The following is a 23,251-nucleotide window of genomic DNA, read 5'->3' as shown; positions in this document are numbered from 1 at the left end:
AACATACCCACTTCTGACAGAGGGAACGTGATTGATGACGCAGCTGAAGATAGTTGGGCCTAGGATACTAAGCTCAAAAAAAGGTAAAGAAATACTATAAGAAAGGAGGTACAAAAAAAACAGACACAAATATTTTTTTGTAACACAATTGCCATTTTTTTTTTCCTTTGCTAGACTTGTTGCAGATTACACCTTCGTCAAATAATGGATCTCATGGCAGTCTAAATCATTTGCTGAAGAATCCTTCTTATAAACCCACTCTTCCCACTGAGGTATCTGCTTTATCCGTCTGTCCACTTTCCACATTGGTTCCAAATGATGATCTGGGATGTTCATGTCATGGACTGGTAAGTACAAGATTGGCTGTTAATTTCATGATATATTGGATTGTACAATGTTATTTCAGGAGGCACCAAGTAAACTTTTGATAACAACAAAATGTATTCTCATTTCTTAGACCATGACTATTCTGGAATTGAATAAAAGAATCAATCTTACTGTCGCACAAGGTAACATTAAATTTTGCTTTTAAAGTCCTTTTGCCATGTCAAATATCAATTCTGCAAATATGGGTGATGGATCTTAGCACATATGATTAAATTCTAACAGTTTGGAGTTATGGGCTAGAATATAAACAGCAAAGTTATTCCAGAATAAATTACTAATTAAAAGTAACAAGTCCACAAGATTTAACACTGAACACATGGAAGGCTCAAAGGACATGAACCAGGCATCCTTTAGACCATAAGACAGGCTTATGCCCAAAACATCGATTCTGCTGCTCATCGGATGCTGCCTGACACGCTGTGCTTTTCCAGTGTCACACTCTCGACAAAAGACAGAGGAGCCAAATTAGGCCATTTGACCCATTGAGTCTTCTCCATCACTCCATCATTGCTGATGGCACTAAGATAGCCAGGAAAGTATCTTGTGAGAAAGATAAGAAAATTACAGGTGGTTATGAATAGGTTGAGTGAATGGTTAAAAATCTAACAAGGGAGAGTAAAACATGGAGAAGAAAGTGAGGGCTGCAGATACTGGAGATCAGAGCTGAAAATGTGTTGCTGGAAAAGCGCAGCAGGTCAGGCAGCATCCAAGGAACGTCGATTCTCCTGCTCCTTGGATGCTGCCTGACCTGCTGTGCTTTTCCAGAGTAAAACATGGGAAAATATGAAGTTGTTTACTTTGAAAGAAAGAATGAAAAAGCAGAGTAGTATTTAAATGGGGAATAATTAGGAATTCCAAGCTGCAGAGGATTTATGTGTTCTGTTCCATGAGTTACAAGATGTTAGTATGCAGATACAGCACATAACCAAGAAGTTATTGAAATATTTTCCTTTATTAAGAGAAGAATTGAACATAAAAATAAAGATGTAAAACTTCAGTTATGTATGGTTTGGGGAGACCAGTACTAAAGTCTCTGTGCAGCTTTGATGTCCGTTTTTAAGGAAGGATATAATTGGACGCAGCTCACAGAAGGTTTACAAGATTGATACCTGGAATTAATAGATTGTCTTATCAGGATAGGTTGGACAGACTGGGCTGTTTCTACTGGAGTTTAGAAGAATGAGAGGTGACTAGACTGATTTCGACTGTAAGATCCTGAATAGCATTAATACGGTAGAAGGAACATTAGCTTTTTTGATCAGTCCTTACCAGGGGCACCTTTAAAAATAGAGGTCACCCTTTTAGGACTCATGAGAATGTTTCCTGTTCTGAGGGTTGTGTGACTTCAGAACGCTCTGTCTCAGAAGTGGATGGAAGTGGCCATTGAATATTTTTAAGGCAGATGCAGATAGATTCTTGTCCACCACGTAATTACAATAGTTGTTAGTTGATGGGAATGGGAATTCAAAATGCAAATAGATCAGTCATTGAGTGGCACAATAAAGGTCTAATAGTCTATTTCTGCTCCTATTATGCACATTTGTATGCTGCCTAGCAACCTGTCCCATGCCTCCCCGATTAAAAACCCTGAGAGCAGAGAATTGCAAGTCAGACTAATGACCTGTCCATGTGTAAAAAGTTTTCTTTTTGAAAATAACCCAATTGTTGGATGTAGGGCAAGAAACGAGTTGCTTCAACTACCAATAAATATTCAACTGCCAATAGAAGAGAAAAGAATAATTGGTTGAGACACTATTAGTATAACATTTGCAGAATTACAGAAGACGAAGCTCATGGTGATAAGCTTTCACCTTCACAAACCAATGCTTCTCAAATGAAATCTTTTAGCAATCTCACAATTTTGACTGTTGTTCATGTGCAGAAATGACCTAACTTATAACATTTCAAAACATCATAATTTTTTTCCTGATTTGGAATGTCACTCAGCTAAATTATCAGACTGTAATGCAATATTTTCACAGTGATATTTCTATAATGGTTGTTTTACAATAACTATTTTTATTAATGTGACTACAGATCTCTTTTATCTGATTATCCTTGAATCACCACATTTTAATTCTATACAGCTAAACATTGTAATTTGCAATATTTAGCTATTCATATCAAGAAACAAATCAAAACAAAATGCTATTGAATACTTTTGAAATGTCTGGTTACGAACCAAGTACTTGAAGAAAAGTCTTCCAAAATGTAAACTTTGTCATACAGTAATCTTTCTTTATACCAGATCTGACCATACATGCTACTAGAGTTACAGCTGTGAAATTCAATAGGGCACCAATAACAATACCTGTTGCTTCCACTGAAGCATCTAAACTTTGTTTAGGAGACATCATTAGGTGGGGCATTGAGATCAAGTTGGCATTGTTGACATCACATGAGTGCACACTTCAAAAGGTTGCTCCATTTCTTTGTGTTAATGCCTCATCAAAATAACATCTGGCTTGAGTGGCAAGTCCTGGAGGAGGGTAAAAGGGTTTTGTTTGAAATGTAACATGCAAGATAAATTTAATATCCCTTCTCAAGGGCCTCTTCTCTTGATACAACATGGATTAAAGGAGAAAGAGTGTCACTTTGGGTGACTGGACTTCATCTCGTGCATAACTGGATGACTAAAGAGATACCTGAATAACTAGTTCACTGGGTGAGAAACATGGTTGAGCGACATTCTTAATATGTGTATCTCTCCTGCTGCACAGGGGTGTCATTACCATCTATCTCAAACACTTAATTTTCAGCAACGCTGGGAGCAGAAGCAGTGAGTGTGAAGAAAGAATGCCCTTGCTGCTCAATAGCAGAGGCCTCAAGGTTGGCCTAAAGCCATTACAGAGGTGGAGGTTGATCCTCCTGCAGACATTAGGGGAAGATATTGATGAAGACAAGCATTAGCCCATCAACACATGAAGAAGATAAGAAGTCACTACCTGCAGACCTCCTTCGGGTGATACCAGTGGCATTTAAGGATGTCCTGGAAAATACTTACCAAGACGTGTCATATTATTTTCAAATTGCACAAATATAAGGATTTGGTGCAACTACTGTCTGGGCACTCAAGGTTAGTGTCTCAAAGGCATATTCATAGATGTATAAAGGAGATGCCGTAACCACCAGATCAGCGAATTCTGGACGAACATACCTCATGTTGTCTCTTTTAATTTGTGGTGATTTAAGTCAACGAGGACTTGCAGTGAATGGTTTGATGAAATATATTAAATGATATTTTATTATATGGTATTAATGAAAGCTTCTGAGCAATAAAAATGTAATGTAAGCTTCAGCAGCAGGTGGCAATGATGACGGAGCATGTTGGGCAGAGGAGCTTAAGCAGGTGTGCTGGAATCTCCTAAAGTAGGTGGTGATGGTGAGGTAGGGCTGCTGGACCAGTCAAATAGACCCTCTCTGGAAAAGAAGGTGCCTTTCAGGGAAGGAGCCTTCAGGGAAGAAAGAGTAAACAGACAAAGGATTCTTCAATTCAACATAAACCATAGACTTCATTCCATGAAGATACTGTAAATGCTTCCTTGTTTAACCTTAATTTCCCTTCATGTTTGTAATGACCTAATTCCAGTGGAATAAAGAAGCTCATTTTCATGATCTTTGAGCCTTCTGCATATTCAAATCTCATATTATAAAGTGGTAACATTTTTAACGAGAAATTACAACTATCAAAATTACAAGTACCAGTGAGACAAAAACAGGAAGAATGTCCATACAGCACTTTGGCACTTGCAGCTTGTGTAGTTGGCTAGTTAGCCTTTCCTTTTCCATAGATAAGTTCCTCAGAACAAGAGATTTTGGGAGAAGAAAAAGGGAAAAGATTCATGGCTTCTTGTTCTGCTGACGTGGTGTTTAGCTTTTACTTTTAGCTGCCCTGTTACTTTACAGAAGATCACATGCTGTTTTAAAATCTATCTTTTCTTCTTAGTTTTTCTCTCTCTCTCCTTCACTTTCACCACCTGGAGAGATGTTTGCTTCCGGATAGTTCATGATGGAATCTCTCTATGTCTCGTCTTAGTCAAAACTAGTTGATGAGAATAGATTTCAGAGCCATCTTTTTGGAGTTTTGAACATTGACTGTTCTCAGCCAGGTCTTATTACACGGTTCTACAGCTCAAAATGATGGTATGTTAATTTTGAGAAATCAAGAGTTCCAAATAAGTAAATTTTGATGAGTCCCTTTAAAGTTCTTCCTCCTGTCTACTGTTTCTCTCAAGCTACAATTCTTATAATTTCACTCTCTGTTTGAAAACTTCTGGTATTTCACGAGACTTTACATATTTGGACATGGCTCTCTGCAATGCAATTAGAACTTGTATTTAGGGTGACTGATAATTGACATGTTGTTTTAGTTTCTAGTGTTAGCTTACTTATTTTATAAATAAATGTCATTAGTGACCAACATCTGTTTCACCTTGCCAATGATTTTATCCGTTTCCCAAGAAGCAAATTCTGATGAATATTGACCTACCTTATATTGTATACTTCAGAATGGAGGATTAGTCCATTCATTTCCAAGCATAATTTTTTTTAGCTGCTTGTTACCTCTGTTCACCACTAATGAAGACAGCTAGCTGAAAAGTCAGCAATGCTTGCTTTCATTGCTGGGTTTCCTCAAGTGGGAGCATAAATGCTCCCTGGGAACAGTCAGTTGCATTTGTAACTTGGGAAGTGAGTTACTGTATTGAATATGTAATTGGTGTCCGATCAATAATAATGCAGGCTTGTACTCATTTCTCAGACAGCTGTCACAACACATACATTTTGCACAAATCAGCCTCAGAGATTTTGAATTCCAAACTCAGGTCGATCAATGGATCCTTAGTGACAAAGATTATCCTCTATAAACATGGCTGATGATGTTCAAGAGGTATCTCTGGCGTGATGCAGGGGAATGCTGCAATTGAGCTCAGACCTCCACCACAGCCACTATAGAGCACACTATTAGGCTTCTTAAATTTCTTCATTGCCTCGAACAGTCTGATAGTCTCTGAGATACAGAGGGAACTGAAAACCCTGGCAACAAGAACAGATACTGCAAGAGAATCAGCCTTTCTTAGATGAGGAGAATTTCCCTGAGGATGCGGAGGAGCCCATGAATCTATACGAACATGTTATGGAAGTAAAGGACCACGCTGAGACATGCTACACCTTCCAGGACCAACCTGACTTCCATGACAATGATACAATTGTGTGATCATTTTCTGACCTGGGGTGCACACCTATCCCTGCCGTCCTCTCTTGTCAAGTTATCAATAAACCTACTTCCTTTACTGTACCATAGGCGGCATAGTGCATCAATAGTTAGCACTGCTGCTCACAGTGCCAGGGACTTAGATTCAATTCCAACCTTGGGCGACTGTCTTTGTGGAGTTTGCACATTCTCCCTGTGTCCATAGTGTTCAGGGATGTGTAGGTTAGGTGCATTAGTCAGGGGTAAATATATGGTAGGGGAAAGGGTCTGTGTAGGTTACTCTTTAAAAAAAGGGGATTGGTTCAGTGGATAGCACTGCTGCCTCACAGCACCAGGGACCTGAGTTTGATTCCAACCTCGGGCTACCGTCTGTGTGGAGTTTGCACATTTCCCCCGTGTCTACGTCAGTTTCCTCTGAGTGCTCCGGTTTCCTCACACAATCCAAAGATGTGCAGGTTAGATGAATTGACCATGCTAAATTACACGTAGTGTTCAAGGATGTAGAGGTTAGATGCATTATTAAGAGGTAAATATAGGGTTAGGGGAATGGGTCTGGGTGGGTTACTCTTCAGAGGGTCAGTGTGGACTTGTTGGGCTGAAGGGCCTGTTTCTACATTTTAGGGATTCTATTCTGTTCTGTTCTGTTCTGCTCTGGGGAGCTGAGTGTGTCACTCACATTGTCAGTGAGTGTTGGTACCAAGAATGTCTTGGAGGGGATGTACACTCCTCTGTCATGTGGTAGCTGCCATACCCAAAATGAAATTGTTCAATTGCTTTGAATAAAACTGCATCTGTCTTGTTTTTATAAACACTGAGAATTAATCAGGCTGACTAATGGAATGAAAGAACACAGGCATATGTGTGATCTTCTGTCACTTGGATAGGTTTGATAAACTGGAGTTGTCCTCCTCAGAGAAGATTGAGAGGAGATTTGATAGTAGCATTCAAATTCATGATCAACAGGTTAAAGGGGCAAATGTTCTCACTGGTGGAAGGGTGTGAAAGGTTTATTTTAAGTGCCTTCCAAAAGCTACAAGTATGATCTAGGGAGAAATTTTAATGTGTGATGTTAGGACCTGGTATGTACTGTTTGAGAATAAAGTGGAAGCAGATTCAACTGACCTTTCAAAAGATGGTTAGATAAGCACCTGCAGAGGAACAAGAAGGATGATGAATGAGGAAACAGTGAGTGGGATTATCTGAGGTGCTCTTGTAAAGTGCCATAATGGACATGATAGGCTGAAATGCTTCTTACTGTGTTGTCCTCTGAGGAGGACAACTCCAGTTTATCAAACCTATCCAAGTGACAGAAGACCACACATATGCCTGTGTTCTTTCATTCCATTAGTCATTCTGTTGCATTTATAAGTATTGATGATTGAACTTTCAGTGAGTCAATGCGATTTTTCTTTTCTTTGTGATGCTGCTTCAGCATCAGATACCTTTTGGCACGATAGGACACACTGATTTACTTTCCAATATTCTGGGTAAGTCTGGGTTTTATTTTGAGATGATTCTCATTTACAAGATCCTATTTCAGGAAACTCCCAAAGTGCCAATATTCTATTAGTCTTGTGAAGTCTCAAAGGGAACAATGAAGCAACTGTTTTTTGCTAAGTTATAACTCCTCCCCTTGGTTTTGTACTCCAAACTTGTTTGCATGACAACTCAACCTTTTAGAAGCCACAATGCATATTAAAGGCAATGCAAGAATGACAGACTTCTAAAGATCTGTGTTGAATTGCTGAAAATGAGCTTTCTGTAAAATGGTATCAAATGTTCTTTTCCCCATGGAAGTAACAGACCACATTGGCTGAATGCCAGCTAGCTGAAAATGGCATGTTATTTATTTATAAGCTGGAATAAAGCACATTGATTACTTGGCTTATGTGTAGAAGTACACACTGTAACTTTCAGAATGCAATAATAGCATATAAAATTTATAAAATAATATGGGACTTAATTCAAATGAATTGTAATTAACTTATCCTCACTTTCATCATAGAACATATCCAAGTAATTGATTCTCCTTTACTGATATTCACTTAGTCAGTAGTAGCATCTTTATATTAGTTGTATTAGATTACTCAAGACAGCGTACCAAAACTTAAGCATGTCATGACAGGGTCCTATGTGCATATTTTCTGACAGATTACTGTGTGTAGGCAGACTAATTAGATGTAAGACTAATGGTCTGACTTTATTCCTTCATTCTAATTTCTGCCAGATTGTCAAAATGACAGTGTTCCAATAACCTGTTAAAACTTAGTTCAAAAGAATGCCAAGGCTGCCTGAATAACAATAAATTCTAATGAATGTGTGAGCAGTTGGTAACTTTGGTTATCTTTCCATTTATTGGAAGTTAAAAAGAATAAACAGCTAATTTTAAAACTGAGCTATCAAGTTACATGTAAAGGTTTTGCTTGAGTTTGCACATTGTAACTTCTAAATCATCTTAGGGCAATTTTTCCCTACCTTGTGATGTTAGTTCCACTGTAAGATGAAGGAGTTGCCATGGCTCTGTTCAATCTCTGCCAATACTAATTTGTGTTTAGCCATGTGGGAATGAATAAAAGCAGCTCAGGATAGCATTCCATTGTTGTATAGAAATATTCAGTCCTCACTTGAGCACTTCTGTATAATGTCACACCTATAAATATAACCTCACCCTTTAGAGAATGACAGACTCAGTTTTACCACACTTATAGAGTCATAGAGTCATAGAGATATACAGCATGGAAAGACCCTTCGGTCCAACCTGTCCATGCCGACCAGATATCCCAACCCTATCTAGTCCCACCTGCCAACACGCTATTTATCCTATCCATGCCTCTCATAATTTTGTAAACCTCTATAAGGTTACCCCTCAGCCTCTGGCGCTCCAGGGAAAACAGCCCCAGCCTGTTCAACCTCTCCCTGTAGCTCAGATCCTGGCAACATCCTTGTAGATCTTTTCTGAACCCTTTCAAGTTTCACAACATCTTTCTGATAGGAAGGAGACCAGAATTGCACGCAATATTCCAACAGTGGCCTAACCAATGTCCTGTACAGCCGCAACATGACCTCCCAACTCTACTTCTACAATAGGCTGAAGTTGCAGAACAATTAACAAAATAGGTAACTTTATTATTATATGGTCATAATGAGATTTGAAAGGCAGATGGAATGATAAAATTGCATAGAACTTAGTGCATTACAACGCAGGAACAGGCCCTTCAGTCCACCATGTCCGCACTGACCATGATTCCATTCTAACCTAATCCCATTTGCCTACACATGGTCCACATCCTTGTATTTCCTGCATGTTCATGTGTCCCAGTGACTCTTAAATGTTGCTATTATATCTGCTGCTACCACTTCCCCTGACAGCACGTCTCAGACACCTGCCCCTCTCTGTGTAAAACTTTGCTTCACATATCTCTTTTAAACTTACCCTCTCTCACTTTAAACCTATACCTCCTAATATTTCTACCTGAGGTAAAAGACTTAGAATTTCCACCCTATCTATGTCTCTAATAATTCTATACATATCTATCAGTCGCCTCTCAGCCTACACAGTTAAGCAAAAATAAATCCAAGATTGTCCAAGCTCTCCTTATAGTTAATGCACACCAATTCAGGCAACATTTTGGCATTTTGCACCCTTTCCAAAGCTTCACATCCTTCCTACAGTGTGGTAATCAGAACTGCACACTATACTCTACTCCAAATATGGCCTAACCAAAGTTTTATACAGATGCAATGTGACTTGCCAACTTTTATACTCAATGCCCTGACAGATGAAGGGCAAGCATGCCCTTACCACCTTAACCATTTGTGTTGCCAAGTCCAGGGAGCTATGGACTTGGACCTCAGCATTCCTTTGTACAGCAATGCTCCACAGCCCCTGCCATTTACTGTTTACTTTCCTCTTTCATTTGACTTTGCAAAAGGCATCACCTTACACTTGTCCGAAATGAAATCTCCACTCAACTTTCCGACTGATCTATATCCTGCTGTATCCTTGGACAACCTTCCTCATTATTCACAACTCCACCAATTTTCATGTCATCTGCAAACTTCCTAATCAGACAAAAATTGTGTCTTTTCAGTTAAAAAAGTGGAAGCCATTACCATGCCTTACGGAAGGCCCCGTGTTTTACAGAAGAACAGCACATACTGCCTCTTGCACCAGGCATCTTACGTGACCGGATATAGTGCTGACATCTTAATGCCCTTATGGAGTGCATACAGTATTTCAAAATTGGTAAGTTTGTTTCTTCCAGGAATGCTCTCACTTGAATACTGATGTTCAGGGACAGATAATACAGCAGATTACAACAATAAATTTGAGAACATAGATTAGGGTTTCCCAAATTGGGTGTTAGGACCCTAGCAGGGTCAATAGTTGAAATTTTGGGACCACCAGGTCTGGGGCAGCAATGGCTGCTATGGAGCTTTGACCAGGTTATAACTGTTGTGATGACTCCACCAAAGGACCCTGTTGTCACATCATTTTGTTTTGTTATTCATTTATGGGGTGAGGGTGTCGCTGACTCGGCAGCATTTCTGCCCAGGGCCAGAATTACTGGAGAAAATAAGAGCTTATGGTACAGATGGTAACATACTAGCCTGAATAGAAGATAAGCTGGCTGGCAGAAAACAACATGCACCCAAGTCTCCTTGTCTGACTGTCAGGATATTGTCAGTTCTGCAGTTTACATTTTACAGTTTACATCAATTTCTTAGATGAGGAGGGTGAAGGCATGTCTAGAAACATGTAACTTGAGTATAAAACAGTGAGGATGGGGGTCCCAACACTGTAATTTTCAGCTTAGAGACAAAAATTGATTAAATACAGTATTAGGAGTTTGAGTTGTGATGACGAGGGAAAAGAAACAGACATTAAGAAAAAGTGAACACTGAGATGCGACGTCAACAACAGAAGAAAACAGGAAAGCTTGCAACATACCCATTTGGAAAGTAAATATGTGTGTGAGATGTGGGAAGCGATTGTGGTTTGGAGACCAATAAATGTTTATTTGTGCTATGCCAGTGGAAGTCTTGTATTTTTAACATAATTTTGACAGAGGAAAAGCCACAAGGAGAAAAAAGCTTCATTTTCCCACATTCACAGTGAGACTCTAGAAATTAATAGTAGTGCATGCAAAATTGAAAACAATCTTGTCCTTTAGTTTTTTTTTGTGTGGTAGTAGATTTTTCTATGTTGCAACATTTGCCAGCAAGAGGTTTCCAGTGCCATGGAGCTTTCATAACCAAGAGGATAAGGTGGGGACCTAGTTCTTTCTGCTAAAAGTGTCTGATCTTTGGTTGAACATGCACAAGACTGACATAGACCACTAACTAGTTCACAAAGGTATCCAGTATTCCCAGAAATTACCCGATGAGAGGTTTGTGTGACTGTTTCTGATTCAATTCCACTATGTATCCCTTCTCTCAACTAATGGGGCTGAAGTTTACAAACCCACTGGATTTGGGCTGGGAAACAGTAGAGAAGCCTGATGGCTTCCTGCCACCATAGGATAACTTCAGAAGTGGAAATGCCAGTAGCTCAGTCAGTTATAAAATAAAATTTAATTAACTGGCCCATTCTCGGTTAAATTATTATGGCGCCAGGATCTTTGTGGGCGGCACGGTGGCACAGTGGTTAGCACTGCTGCCTCACAGCGCCAGAGACCCAGGTTCAATTCCCGCCTCAGGCGACTGACTGTGTGGAGTTTGCACATTCTCCCCGTGTCTGCGTGGGTTTCCTCCGGGTGCTTCGGTTTCTCTGGGTGGGTTGCGCTTCGGCGGGTCGGTGTGGACTTGTTGGGCCGAAGGGCCTGTTTCCACACTGTAAGTAATCTAATCTAATCTTAACAGAACTGGCATAGGTCCCCATCAACATTTTGTGGGAAGACTGTCAGGTACATCAATGCAGTTTCCTCAGGGTGACCTTCCTTTTCTGACCAGTCCATGGTCCACAGTGGAATCCTTAATGACAATGGCCAACCCTATGGTTCCAATTCCACCAGTGGAGGGTTCTCCAGTCTCCCAGCATTCCCGCCATGCCTTGCATACTGACATTTCTCTTACCTGCTTTCTCCTTCTCTCTGCAGTCTCTGCATTGGCCACCTTTATTGTGGCACAGTTTAGACTCGAGAACTGCTAGATCTTTGACTGAGCCAGCAGTTTTGAGAGATGGGCTGCAATCCTCAATTGGATAGCGGTCATGGTAGCAGTTGCATAATTAGCCGCCGCCACTCAGATTGCCCAGTAGTCTTGCTTTCCACTCATGCGATTCAGTGACAAGCTTTCAGTCTCTGTTGCAGGACTTCCACCTTTCTTGGGATAAAATTAAGAGTCATAATCTTTCAATGTCATACTGACCTAGCTGCCATAACAGCATAACAAACAAATCACAAAGTAGGCCATGGGTTTCCTCCAACCTGCTCTTCCATTCTCTACAATCACGGCTGATCATCTGTCAGACTCCTGTCTTCTGTTCAAATTTTGTGAGAGACAAAGAATCTCTTGAGCTCAGACAATGGATCAGAATGCGCAGTTACCTCCCAAATTACTTTGTAGCTATAATCATGCTTTATCCTTTCAATTCCTATTCCTTTCATTTCTATCTCCTAATGCATTCCTAGGATATTCTCCTATCTATTTATGTGTGGTAAATGGCCTGATTGGGGCTTGAGTTCCGGTAGCTCAGTTAACTCTATATAACTAGCATCCAGATCAGATTAATGCCAACAACATCATCATTCCGGCTGAGGTACAAGATTCCAACATCTGTAGTTTTTTTGTCTCTAACCAACGTACAAAGAGGGCTTGTCTCCTTAACCTAGTTGGTCAACTGTCAGTATTGAGTTTGTACATTCTCCCCGTGGCTGCGTGTGTTTCCTCCAGTTTCCTCCCACAGTTTAAAGACGTGCAGTTTCTAATGCACAATTGCTGATGGGGGGAGTGGGATGGGTCTGGTTAGGATGCTCTTTGGAGGGTCAGTGCAGATTCAATGGGTCGAATGGCCTCTTTCTGCACTAGAGGGATTCTATGTTGCTACTTTTTATAAGTGATGAAGAAACACCAGTAGTTTGTGCAAAAAAACTTTTGAGACTCATTTATCTCAGTAGGGAGGTGTAATTTTGGTGAAAACATTCTGTAAGATGTATTTCCATCTCTTTTGCAGTATTCTAGCTCCTTAAAACACACTAGAATATTCTTTTGGATTGACCTGATGCTGGCATACTGAGCACTGGATAATTCCAGGCTGTTTTGGGACCTGAAATCAGTCCAGCACAATTCCTCTTTCAATCATTTTCTTTTAACTTTTGTCTTATTTGACCAACAGACAGAGATTAGTCCAAATGTTTTAGACTGTCTGCGTGCTGATCCTCGAATCTTAGCAAACAACAGCCAGAAGTGTTCAAACTATAATCCAGAATTAAACATTACCTATGATTTTCTTCATATTCCAAGTAAGTGCATTAAGTGTGGACTTCTTTTGATGAGAGCATGTAAATATAAAAGAATTTCCGTTAAACCACTTGGGTCACTGATTGTGGAATCACCACATCACTTTCAGAGTTAATCTACTTGTTGATCACCTCCTCTGGTTATAAGTAACGTGGAAAACCCATACACTTGGATGCCAATTGAACTTGGAAATTGAAGTTGTGAGGCATGGTGGCTCAGTGGTTAGCACTGCTGTCTTACAGCACCAGGGACCTGGGTTTAAACCCAGCCTCAGGTGACTGTGAAAATTTTACATTCTCCCCATGTCTGCATGGGTTTCCTCCAGGTGATCTGGTTTCCTCCTACAGTCCAAAGATGGTTAGGTCTGGGTGGGATGCTGTTTGGAGAGTTGGTGCAGACTTGATAGACCGAATAGCCTCTTTCTGCACTCTACAGAAATTCATAGTTAATCCATAGTTAGTGCTGAACTTTGGAATTGTTTGTTGAGTACTGCAATCAACATTTAGAAATATGCCAAATTTCAGTTGGCTAAATATTTGTTGGTCAGTGCTGAACCCTTTTGCTGCATTGTCCAAACCTTGTAAAACAAAACTGTTTTTTTGCTAAGTGCTTTGACTGTTTGGAAGAAGGAAATGAAAATGATTCCTGTTCACTGTGGTTCATATTAGAGAATTCATTCTTTTTAATAATTGTTAATGTATCCTTCTCAGATCTGAATAAATCAGAGGTGGAACAATATGATGCATTAATTACGAGCAATATTGTGCCTATGTATTCAGCTTTCCAAAGTAAGTGAAATTAATATACAATTATTTCCTGTGTGATTGGTCTTCTGACTGAATTAATAAATACTTGAAGCACACAAAATCTGCTCTAGATCTTTGTGCTCATAAAAATGGAATTATGCAACACTTTAGAAGAAGCAATCTAAGTATTGTGGTCCATCATGACTGAGGATCCCCAATTTGTCCCAATTTCAGACAGGATCCCCAAATGGCTATACTGCTGGGTAAGGAAGGATAAGCTGACTCCCCTTCTCTCATCTGGGATGCAACAAAGTTAATTAAAAATAATCCCTTCTCTTCTGGCTACTTTTCGTAATGCTTTAAAAGGAGCAATATTAGCCGGTCTTTATTGAGTTAAAGAAAAGATCAGTTTATTAACTATTAAATGTGAGAAAAGATAATAATAACACACACATACATAAATTAGAACAGTGAATTGAGTAAAATGACAGAAGTTAAAAAGGTACACAAATCATTCTCTGTGTTCCATGGAAAATAGATAATGGAACATTACGGCATTTGGCTGCTATTCATAGTGAAGCAGTTGATTTCAAGATTCTTGATTACGCAGTTAAAAGATAGTTTTTAGTCTTGTTGTCTTCTCAATGATGACTTTGCTGGTTTGCCTCACCTCCAGATCTAGCAACATGGATGAGATTTCCTTATACTTGAAGTGCAGGACTGTCTAATGATGTCCTCCAGTTGTGACCTTCACAGTACACTAGTTCACACTGGCACGTCTCTCAATTAACACACACACAAACCAAGTGTTGCAGCTGGTTTTTAACTTTTTATATATTCCTGAAAGACTAAAGCAAACTGCGTCTGCAGTTTGGAATGTAATACACAGGAAATGATTGTCTGCTAAGAGGAGTAATCAGTTTATGCTTTTCATCTTCTCATTTTATGACTCGTTTCCCTGACAACTCTACAGAAGTGACGTTTTTCAGTCATATAAAATGATTTGAAAAACTGTGCTGGCTGCTTCTTTCCCTTTTAACAATACATTTTGTACTAAATTCAGGTTTAATCATTTCCCTTCCAATTTTGTTTTACAAAACTCTCCTGGCCTATCCTTGGATGTCTATTACACCTTGGGGTTTTCTACCCCCACCTTCTAACACATATTATACTATAATGCTTGTCACCGGCAATGTACTTAGTCTGCTTTCAATCTTAAACTGTTCTAAGTTTAATGTGTCCATAATATATTAAGTCTGTCTATTTCCTGATCTATATGTGTCTCTCTTTAAATAATACAAGTTTAAATCTTCCTGTGCTGAAAATGTGTTGTTGGAAAAGCGCAGCAGGTCAGGCAGCATCCAAGGAGCAGGAGAATCGACGTTTTGGGCATGAGCCCTTCTTCAGGAATGCCCGAAACATCGATTCTCCTGCTCCTTGGATGCTGCCTGACCTGCTGCACTTTTCCAGCAACACACTTTCAGCTCTGATCTCCAGCATCTGCAGTCCTCGCTTTCTCCTTAAATCTTCCTATGTCCTACTTTTTGACTTGCCCATGGGAGATGAACATGTTTTCTTTTATCAGACCTACCTACCTTGAGGACTTTAAGTGTAGGGGGCAGGCATTGTGCACTCCTTTCCTTTAAAAACATGAATTGGCTAAATGGATTTTTACAACAGTCTGCTAGATAGGTTAGATGGTCAGATTTTTATACGGTTCTTGCCTTTACTGAGTTTTATTTCACAGCTTTCTGTGGGAGGATTCATATTCAGGAACACTTGATTGCTAGTCTTGCAGCATTGACACTATGTGAATTCACCCATTCCAGTTCATCCATGGGAAACTATGTGAAAGAAATTTTGAGTTCATCAACATAAGAGCATCCCAAAGATTCCAACACTATTGAGTAGAACTTTGGGCCCAAATGGGCTGCTAACAGAGGCAAATAGAATCAGGAAATGCCAGTTCCATCTAACATGCGAGTCTTCCAGTGGTGTCATGAAGAAGGGATCAGGCATGGCCATTAATCTCATTAAGGGCCTTGTTAACTATAATTCAAGGAAGATGCCAGAATCTTTCATTCCACTGGTGCAAGTTTCCATTCGCGGAGATTCTCGCCAGTCTGGGGGCAACACTCCCTTCTGTGCTTCAGTTATGGTCAGGCTGCAAGAATTGTCAAAAACTCTTTTTAATTGAAGTTTAAAAAAATGCTTTGAGGGTGCCGCCCCACTGAAGTACTTCATCAGTTACTTACTGTTGGTAACAGCCTGCTGCTCCTTACAAGCTTGGCCCTCCAGCTTCAAGAGCTTATGTCAATTACAGGAAGCCTGTAACTATGCCATTAATTGTCTCTGTGAAAATCCTAATGAATAATGGTTCTCCTGGGAAATGTGCAGTTCAGGACTCAAAAACGGCTGATACCTGCCCATTCAGTCTGATAACTAAGAATTTGCCAATACCGAACCTGATGGAGATAACTTCAAAACAAAACAATTCCATTCTGTAATTGACTCCTAATGAGTAGGAGGATGTCACTTTATCTTTTTCGTAACTAAGTTATTTTCAGTATTGAATTGATTTTTAAAAAATATTACCTGAGAATGCTTCACAACACAAGATTTTGTTGCTGAAATTATAAGCAGTAATATTTCTTTTGAATTTTACTGCTGGGAATTAAAACTGCATAATTTACAAACACAAAATTTGAGGTTAGACAAGATCAAAAGGCATGATCCTAAGAACTAATGGAGAAAACTGTGTTGACTGTTTCAGGGATTAGAATAAACACCCAACAATAATAAAAAGGTTATTAGAAAACAATTTACAAGATAAAAATCTTTTTGGCTGAAGATGTTATTGACATTGATAGAATTTAAATTTTAACAGCTCTTGTCCTTCAGTATATTGTAAAATTACCAGGTTCCATCTGGCTGATTGCTTCACAGAGATCTGGCATTACTTCCACAACACTATACTGCCAAGGGATGCTGCACAGAGCAATGGCCTCAACGTAATGAGTGGGCCAGTGTTTGACTATAATTATGATGGACATTTTGATACTCTTGAACAAATTAAGGGGTAAGCAAAATATTTTTATTTTGTTCTCCATTTAGTTTAATGAGAAACAAAATTCAGCTTTGCCAGATCATTGACTGAGACAAAATTAAAGTATCTTGCATGACATGGCTATTTTATAGAGCAGTTTACATTATTACATGAAAGTCATGATACTGCACATTCTTGCTCAGCATTATCATTATATTCTATTTATTTAGCATAATGCAATAATAATTTTAAAGTTAGCTATTAAACTTTGAATCTTGCAGTTTGGAAATAGAATTCAGCCTGGAACAAATATTAATCACTTCAATTACAACAAGGTTTACATAGTGAAACATTGAAATAATGACAGTTATCTTACCTCTAAATCAGAAGGTTGTGGGTTTTGGAGTCTTCACTATGAATATCTAGGCTAACACTCCACTGTAGTCCTGAGGGATTCCTATTTTGGATGATGTTAAACGAAAGCTCTATCAGCTCTTTCAGATGAAACTTGAGTATCCCTGCTACTGATGCGAAGAAGAGGAGTTAATATGTGTCCTTGATGCAATGAAGAGCAGAGGAGTTATCCTGTGTCCTGGCCAATATTTATCACACAATCACTTCACTGAAACAAAATCTATTGTCACATAGCTCTTGGTGAAATTTGCAAATTTGTTGTTGTGTTTCCTATATTGTATTAGTAACTAAGAAATCCCTTATTGGCTGTAAAACACTTTGGCCACTGTAAAAGGCTCGATATAAATAAGCATCTTTATAAAATATATAAGTGAAAACAAAACATATAATGTAAATTTTATATTATAATATGAAAATAAAAAATATTTTACAGCCCAGTTCTGCATGTTTATGAAGGATTATACCTATCTTTGAATCCCTATGGTGTGCAAACAGGCCCTTCAACCCAACAAGTCTGCACTGACCCCCCCGCCAAAGAACAACCCACCCAGATCCATTCCCCTACCCTATTACTCAACATTTACCCCTGACTAATGCACCTAACCTACACATCTCTGAACAGTATGGACAATTTAGCACGGCTAATTCACCTGGCCTGCACATCTTTGGATGGTGGGAGGAAACTGGAGCACCTGCAGGAAACTCCACACAGACAGTCGCCCAAGGCTGGAATCGAACCTGGGTCCCTGGTGCTGTGAGGCAGCAGTGCTAATCACTGAGCCACTGTGCTACACTTGTGTAGTTGCCTAAACAAATAATGTTGACCTGATTCTATTTTTGATAAAGCTTTATTTTTAAAATAAAATGCTGACAGCATACGTGAGATTTGAATATATGAGAACTCAATATCAGAAAATATGTTTCTAATATTCAATGAACCCTTTTCATGTACAACCTTCTTACACAGGATTTAGAAGAAAATCACCCAGTTATAGAATATTACTGGGCATCAGTCTAATAAAATAAAGTTTCCTGTATTAAAGGGTTGCAACCAAATTTTAAAACTGTGATCAAAGATAAGTAGCTATTTCCAATAAGAGTTTCACATACAGACTTCAAAGTTCTGGAAGGAGCATGATTAAATGCTCAGACTATGTCATGGTGACCGAAAACAAGGTCTCATTTCAAATCAGAAGACATTTACGAGCCTGATAATGGAGTTCACCCATCCTGACAAATAAGGCATTTCGCTGACGGTTACAGGATCAGGAAGCACCCTTTGCCGATCTCTGCAGGACATGCTTGTTGTTGCTCTGGTGGATTGGTAACAAATAATGTCAGTTAAAACAAACCCTCATGATTATAGTAATAGTAACAAACTATTAGTTATCTTTGAGAAATGCTATAATCCTGTTTGTACTTGATGTGTATTCTGAATGTGAATGTTGACATTTGTTTCTTTTTCCATGTTATTTCTTCAGACATGTCAATGGCACAGCAATCCCCATCCCAACTCACTTCTATGTTGTCCTTACCAACTGCAACGACACCGCACAGACTCCCCAACAATGCAATGGTTTACTCAATGCAAGGTCCTTCATTCTACCGCACAGGCAAGATAATAGTGAGAGCTGCCCAGTAAGTAAAATAGACCAGTCTGGCAACAGCACAAATTTTGAATTTGTTTCTTATATATGAAGTCTATAATTAAATGTATTCATTTTTCCCTAAAATTCATTGTTGGAAGTATTGACACGAGGAAAGACAGGATAGGTAGGTTCTTGATTGTCAAGGAGATCAAGGGTTACAGGGAGAAAGCGGGAGAATGGGGTTGAGAAACTGATTAGCCATGGTTGGATGATGGAGCAGACTCGATGGGGTGAATTGCCTCATTTCTGCTCCTATATCTTATGGTCTTTTAATCTATATACTGTAGCATGTAGTAAGTTTTGACCATGGTGACCAAATCTGCAGAAAAATAAAACTGTAAAGGACTCTTTAGGGATGGGTGTGTGTTGGTGAGACTATTGACACATGGGTGGAGGTTAGAGGGAGGGAGGGGAATGACGGAGTTAGAGGTAAAGGTCTCAGGGAAAGCATTGATGGAGTCAGAGAGGCCCCTAAGATTTGCCCTGAATCAAAACTGTGCCTTTGCACATTCCATGTATCCTCACCATCTTTGTGTTCTCTGTCTGGAAACAAGTCCAATAGATAATACCCTAATCTCCACCATATGGGTACAAGAAGGTTCAATTCATCTTGGCTGGGACAGGGATTGAATCTCATCCAATTGACACCAATTTGATTCATGCTGACCTCCTAATTCTCCAACTCCATCTTTGCTGGTCACTTTGCAACTCCTCTCTCTAGTTCCACTCCCTCTTTCACCAACCCCCGTTCACTCAAAAGACCTCCTTTCTAATCTCCCTCTTTGCCTCCCAATCCCCATTCAATTAAAAACCTCTGTTCTCAAAACCTCTCTTCTCACACAATCAGGAAACCATCTCACCATCAACCTCTTGAGGCTTGTCAATCATGGGTATATGAATAGGAAGGGTTTGGAGGGATATGGGCCGGGTGCTGGCAGGTGGGATTAGATTGGGTTGGGATATCTGGTCGGCATGGATGGGTTGGACCAAAGGGTCTGTTTCCATGCTGTACATCTCTATGTGTCTAATTCTGTGCCACCTGGCACCCCCTGTTGATCTTGCCAGCCAACCCTGACTTTTGCCCTGACATACTGCACTCCTTGGGCTTGTTTGAACTATTCCTTGGGCCTGCCAGAACATCCATTATTCCACCTGCCCCTCCCCCCCAACCCCAGTTGATGGACGCTCTCTCCTGGTCCTGCTTGATACCTCTCTACCTGCTTCAGTTGTGTCGAAGAATGCTGGCTGAATCCACGCCTGGTCTGCCTCCCACCGCCACCACCAGCACCACAGCCCACAATTTCCATGATCTGGCACCAAGTCACATCCCAAGGCAAGCCTGCCACAGGAAGACTTGACTACACCCCAGTCCCCCATCACTGCTGAGTCATAAACTGTCTGAGCACTGCTGTACATGCCCAGTGGTAGAGTGCACAGCTCAGATGCCAAAGACTTTGGACCGTAGCAAGACGACATACCACAGAAGGGGAACACATTAAAACTATCAAATGGCCTGACTTGTCTTAAATATTTCAAACTATTGGTCCCATGTGAGCAGTATTTTCATTTCTAAATACTACTGGCTCTTTCTTCTGGGGTGTCCCACAGGCTTCTGAGTCAATTCATGATGAAATCCAGGATATCTGGCAGATCAGAGAACCATTGTGTGGGACATAGAGCAGCAAGGAAAAGTGCAGGACAACCATGTAAGATGCAGAATTGTTGGTCATCTTCAATGCGTTGTCTGAGTGGAAGGATCAATAAGGTTTTCAAAATAGAGTTGGATTATTATTTGTGTTGTGCTGTCTCTCAAAGATATGTGATATCTCTTTAATGGGCATGCTCATGATGCCATCATCATATCACGGCATGTAGTCTCAGGTGTAAAGCTCTCAGTCTCCATCTTACTGAACTCTGTCCTCAAGTAGCATGAAATGTTGAGGGAAGCAAACAATACTTGCAAGACATTTAGCTTCAGCCCAGACATGCACATGCTGGTGATTATAATGTAAACATGTAGATACCAGGTACTGTCATAAAAATTCATTGAATTCTTCAGTGCTACATTACCTATGTCTTGTCCTTTTCCTATGGGAGCCATTGTATCACAGCATGACTGTGGTAGACCACACCCCACATAAATTTGAAAGTAAAGTTTTGCAGCGCTATGGCTAAAGCTAGGGGAGTAGCACGAGTTGATTTTTTTCCATCAGTGCCAGCATAGACACATGGCCTAAATTGCCATCTTCTGTGCTTTAACCATTCTGTGGTTTCAGATGGTAAATGTATAATTATGGACAAAAATCAGGGACTGCAGGTTTCTTTATTACTTCCTGAAAATATATTTGGAAGTAATGAAAGAAATGGCAATGCCAAGAGGGTGGGCCTTTGATGGATTTACTTAGGCATTGTTTTAAGCTCTCTTCTAAAATAGGAACACAATTTTGACTGACTTCTCTGATGACAATATGATTACCATTTCTCGAATTTTACAATCCCCACAGTGTGGAAGCAGGCCATTTGGCCCATTGGGTCAGCACCAACTGTCCAAAGAGCATCCCACCCAGACCCAATCCCCTACCCTATCTCTGTAACCTATCCCTGTATTTGCCCTGGGTTAATCCTTGTAACCCACACATCTTTGAACACTATGGGACAATTTAGCACAGCCAATTCATCTAACCTGCACATCTTTGGACTGTGGGAGGAAACTAGTGCACCTGGAGTAAATCCCTGTGCGCAAACTCCACACAGACAGTTGCTCAAGGATGGAATCAAAACTGGGTCCATGGCATTGTGTGGCAGCAGTGCTAACCACTGAGTCACCGTCCTGCCTTTCTGCGGCAAGGAATATGATTTATGTACATGGATGTCAAAAATCATTGCATAAAACTAATTTTAAACATAGAGCTTTGTATTTTTCTTGGTTCGGTAACTAATCTGAGACCTAAAATGATTGCATTTGACTTTGCGAAAAATAGAAAGATTTTACATTATATTTACAAAAACAAATCATAGTTTTATAGACAGATGAAGACCTTGATAATTTGCGAACTTGCTTGCTTCTGGTCTCAGCAGCATTCCTCACCTCGAATATTACTCTTGACTCTCATTTGGGCCTTCAACAGGCTATCCTGTGAAGATTCCTGAGATGCCTTTAAATATCCCAAACATTTACCCATTCCCATAACTTCCCTCAGACTGTAGAAATATTGCATTGGGCTGCAGGGATTTGTGGGATATATAAGCAGGCAAGAGAAGTATCCCTTTCAAGATCAATCTTGGTAGTTTAACTACTCTACTCTAAATTACAACCTACTGGTCAGAACTCAACCAGAATTCATTCCCTAAAATTGTCACAGCTCACTAGGACCATTGGGAATCAAATTTTGCTATTACCAGAATTGTCACAAAGGTTAAAGTTTTTAAAATAATGCACAAAATTCCCCAATTTATTTGATTTTCAGGCCTGTGATGATAAAAGGCATGGATCAGGCTTCTGTAGTGAATAAGAATTGTGACTTATTATTTATTAAACCATTAGCATATGACTCGACAAATTTAAACTCTAATCCTCTTGTAAACATCCCTCACTCCACAGGCACGTGCCCACACACACACATGCACACATACACACACAAACGTTGGTTGTGGGTGAAACAAAACTGGAAAGCAGTTCAGCCATTTCTATTAATGAGTTGTTGAGATGATCCTTGTGATTCTTATGCTGGTCAGAACATTGCTGCTTTTCTCCAGACACTTGTACTGGTTTACAGGAGACACAAGGTGGCTGATTCACTTAGAAAAAGGTCTCTGACCTATCAGTTACAAGTTACAGCTTACAACAACTGCTGAAATGCTTTTCTGTAAATTTGACTAGAAGGGAACTGTGGAGATCAAAACACTCACCTCTGTATCTTGCTCCCAGCCCTAAGATGTTCAGTTACCTCAGAAACTATCACTAGGCTGATGAAAAGCTTTTGCCATTGACACTGGTCACTAGTCCATAGATCGACCAATGTTTCATTGCTAGCAACTACATATCTATACAGAACACCTCAACTCCAGTTCATCTACAACCATAATTACTGCTTATTCAAACAGCTACTTGCAAACATAATATTTGCTGGAAGTGTCAAGTGACTTGGTTTTCAAAACATGCAGTAATCCTTTAAAACTATGGTTTTAATATGGTTCTTCCTCATTTCAGCCCATAATTTTGAAAAGTATAAAAACAAACAGTCTTACAAAATACTTCACTTAAATATAATCTTCATAAACAATCAAAACTGTTTTCTGAAACACATTTTGTTGAGCAGAGTGTCCAGTTAGTATT

At 39.7% G+C, this 23,251-nt stretch overlaps 1 protein-coding gene across 1 annotated transcript in view; it reads left to right on the top strand.

The window, feature by feature from the left end:
* LOC122539873 (venom phosphodiesterase 1-like) overlaps nucleotides 1-23,251 on the top strand; it is a 112,077-nt gene that overhangs the window by 85,161 nt on the left and 3,665 nt on the right. Inside the window, exons 18-24 of the mRNA XM_043675009.1 lie at nucleotides 175-347; nucleotides 458-509; nucleotides 9,691-9,845; nucleotides 12,936-13,062; nucleotides 13,771-13,848; nucleotides 16,753-16,885; nucleotides 18,748-18,904. Of these exons, the coding sequence (XP_043530944.1) occupies nucleotides 175-347; nucleotides 458-509; nucleotides 9,691-9,845; nucleotides 12,936-13,062; nucleotides 13,771-13,848; nucleotides 16,753-16,885; nucleotides 18,748-18,904 (875 nt within the window). The remainder of the gene's footprint in view (nucleotides 1-174; nucleotides 348-457; nucleotides 510-9,690; nucleotides 9,846-12,935; nucleotides 13,063-13,770; nucleotides 13,849-16,752; nucleotides 16,886-18,747; nucleotides 18,905-23,251) is intronic.

The sequence above is a fragment of the Chiloscyllium plagiosum genome, chromosome 3, assembly GCF_004010195.1.
Source record: "Chiloscyllium plagiosum isolate BGI_BamShark_2017 chromosome 3, ASM401019v2, whole genome shotgun sequence".
Taxonomy (NCBI): Eukaryota; Metazoa; Chordata; class Chondrichthyes; order Orectolobiformes; family Hemiscylliidae; genus Chiloscyllium; species Chiloscyllium plagiosum.
The sequence above is the reverse complement of the archived record's forward strand: the minus strand, read 5'-3'. Positions and strand labels throughout refer to the sequence as shown.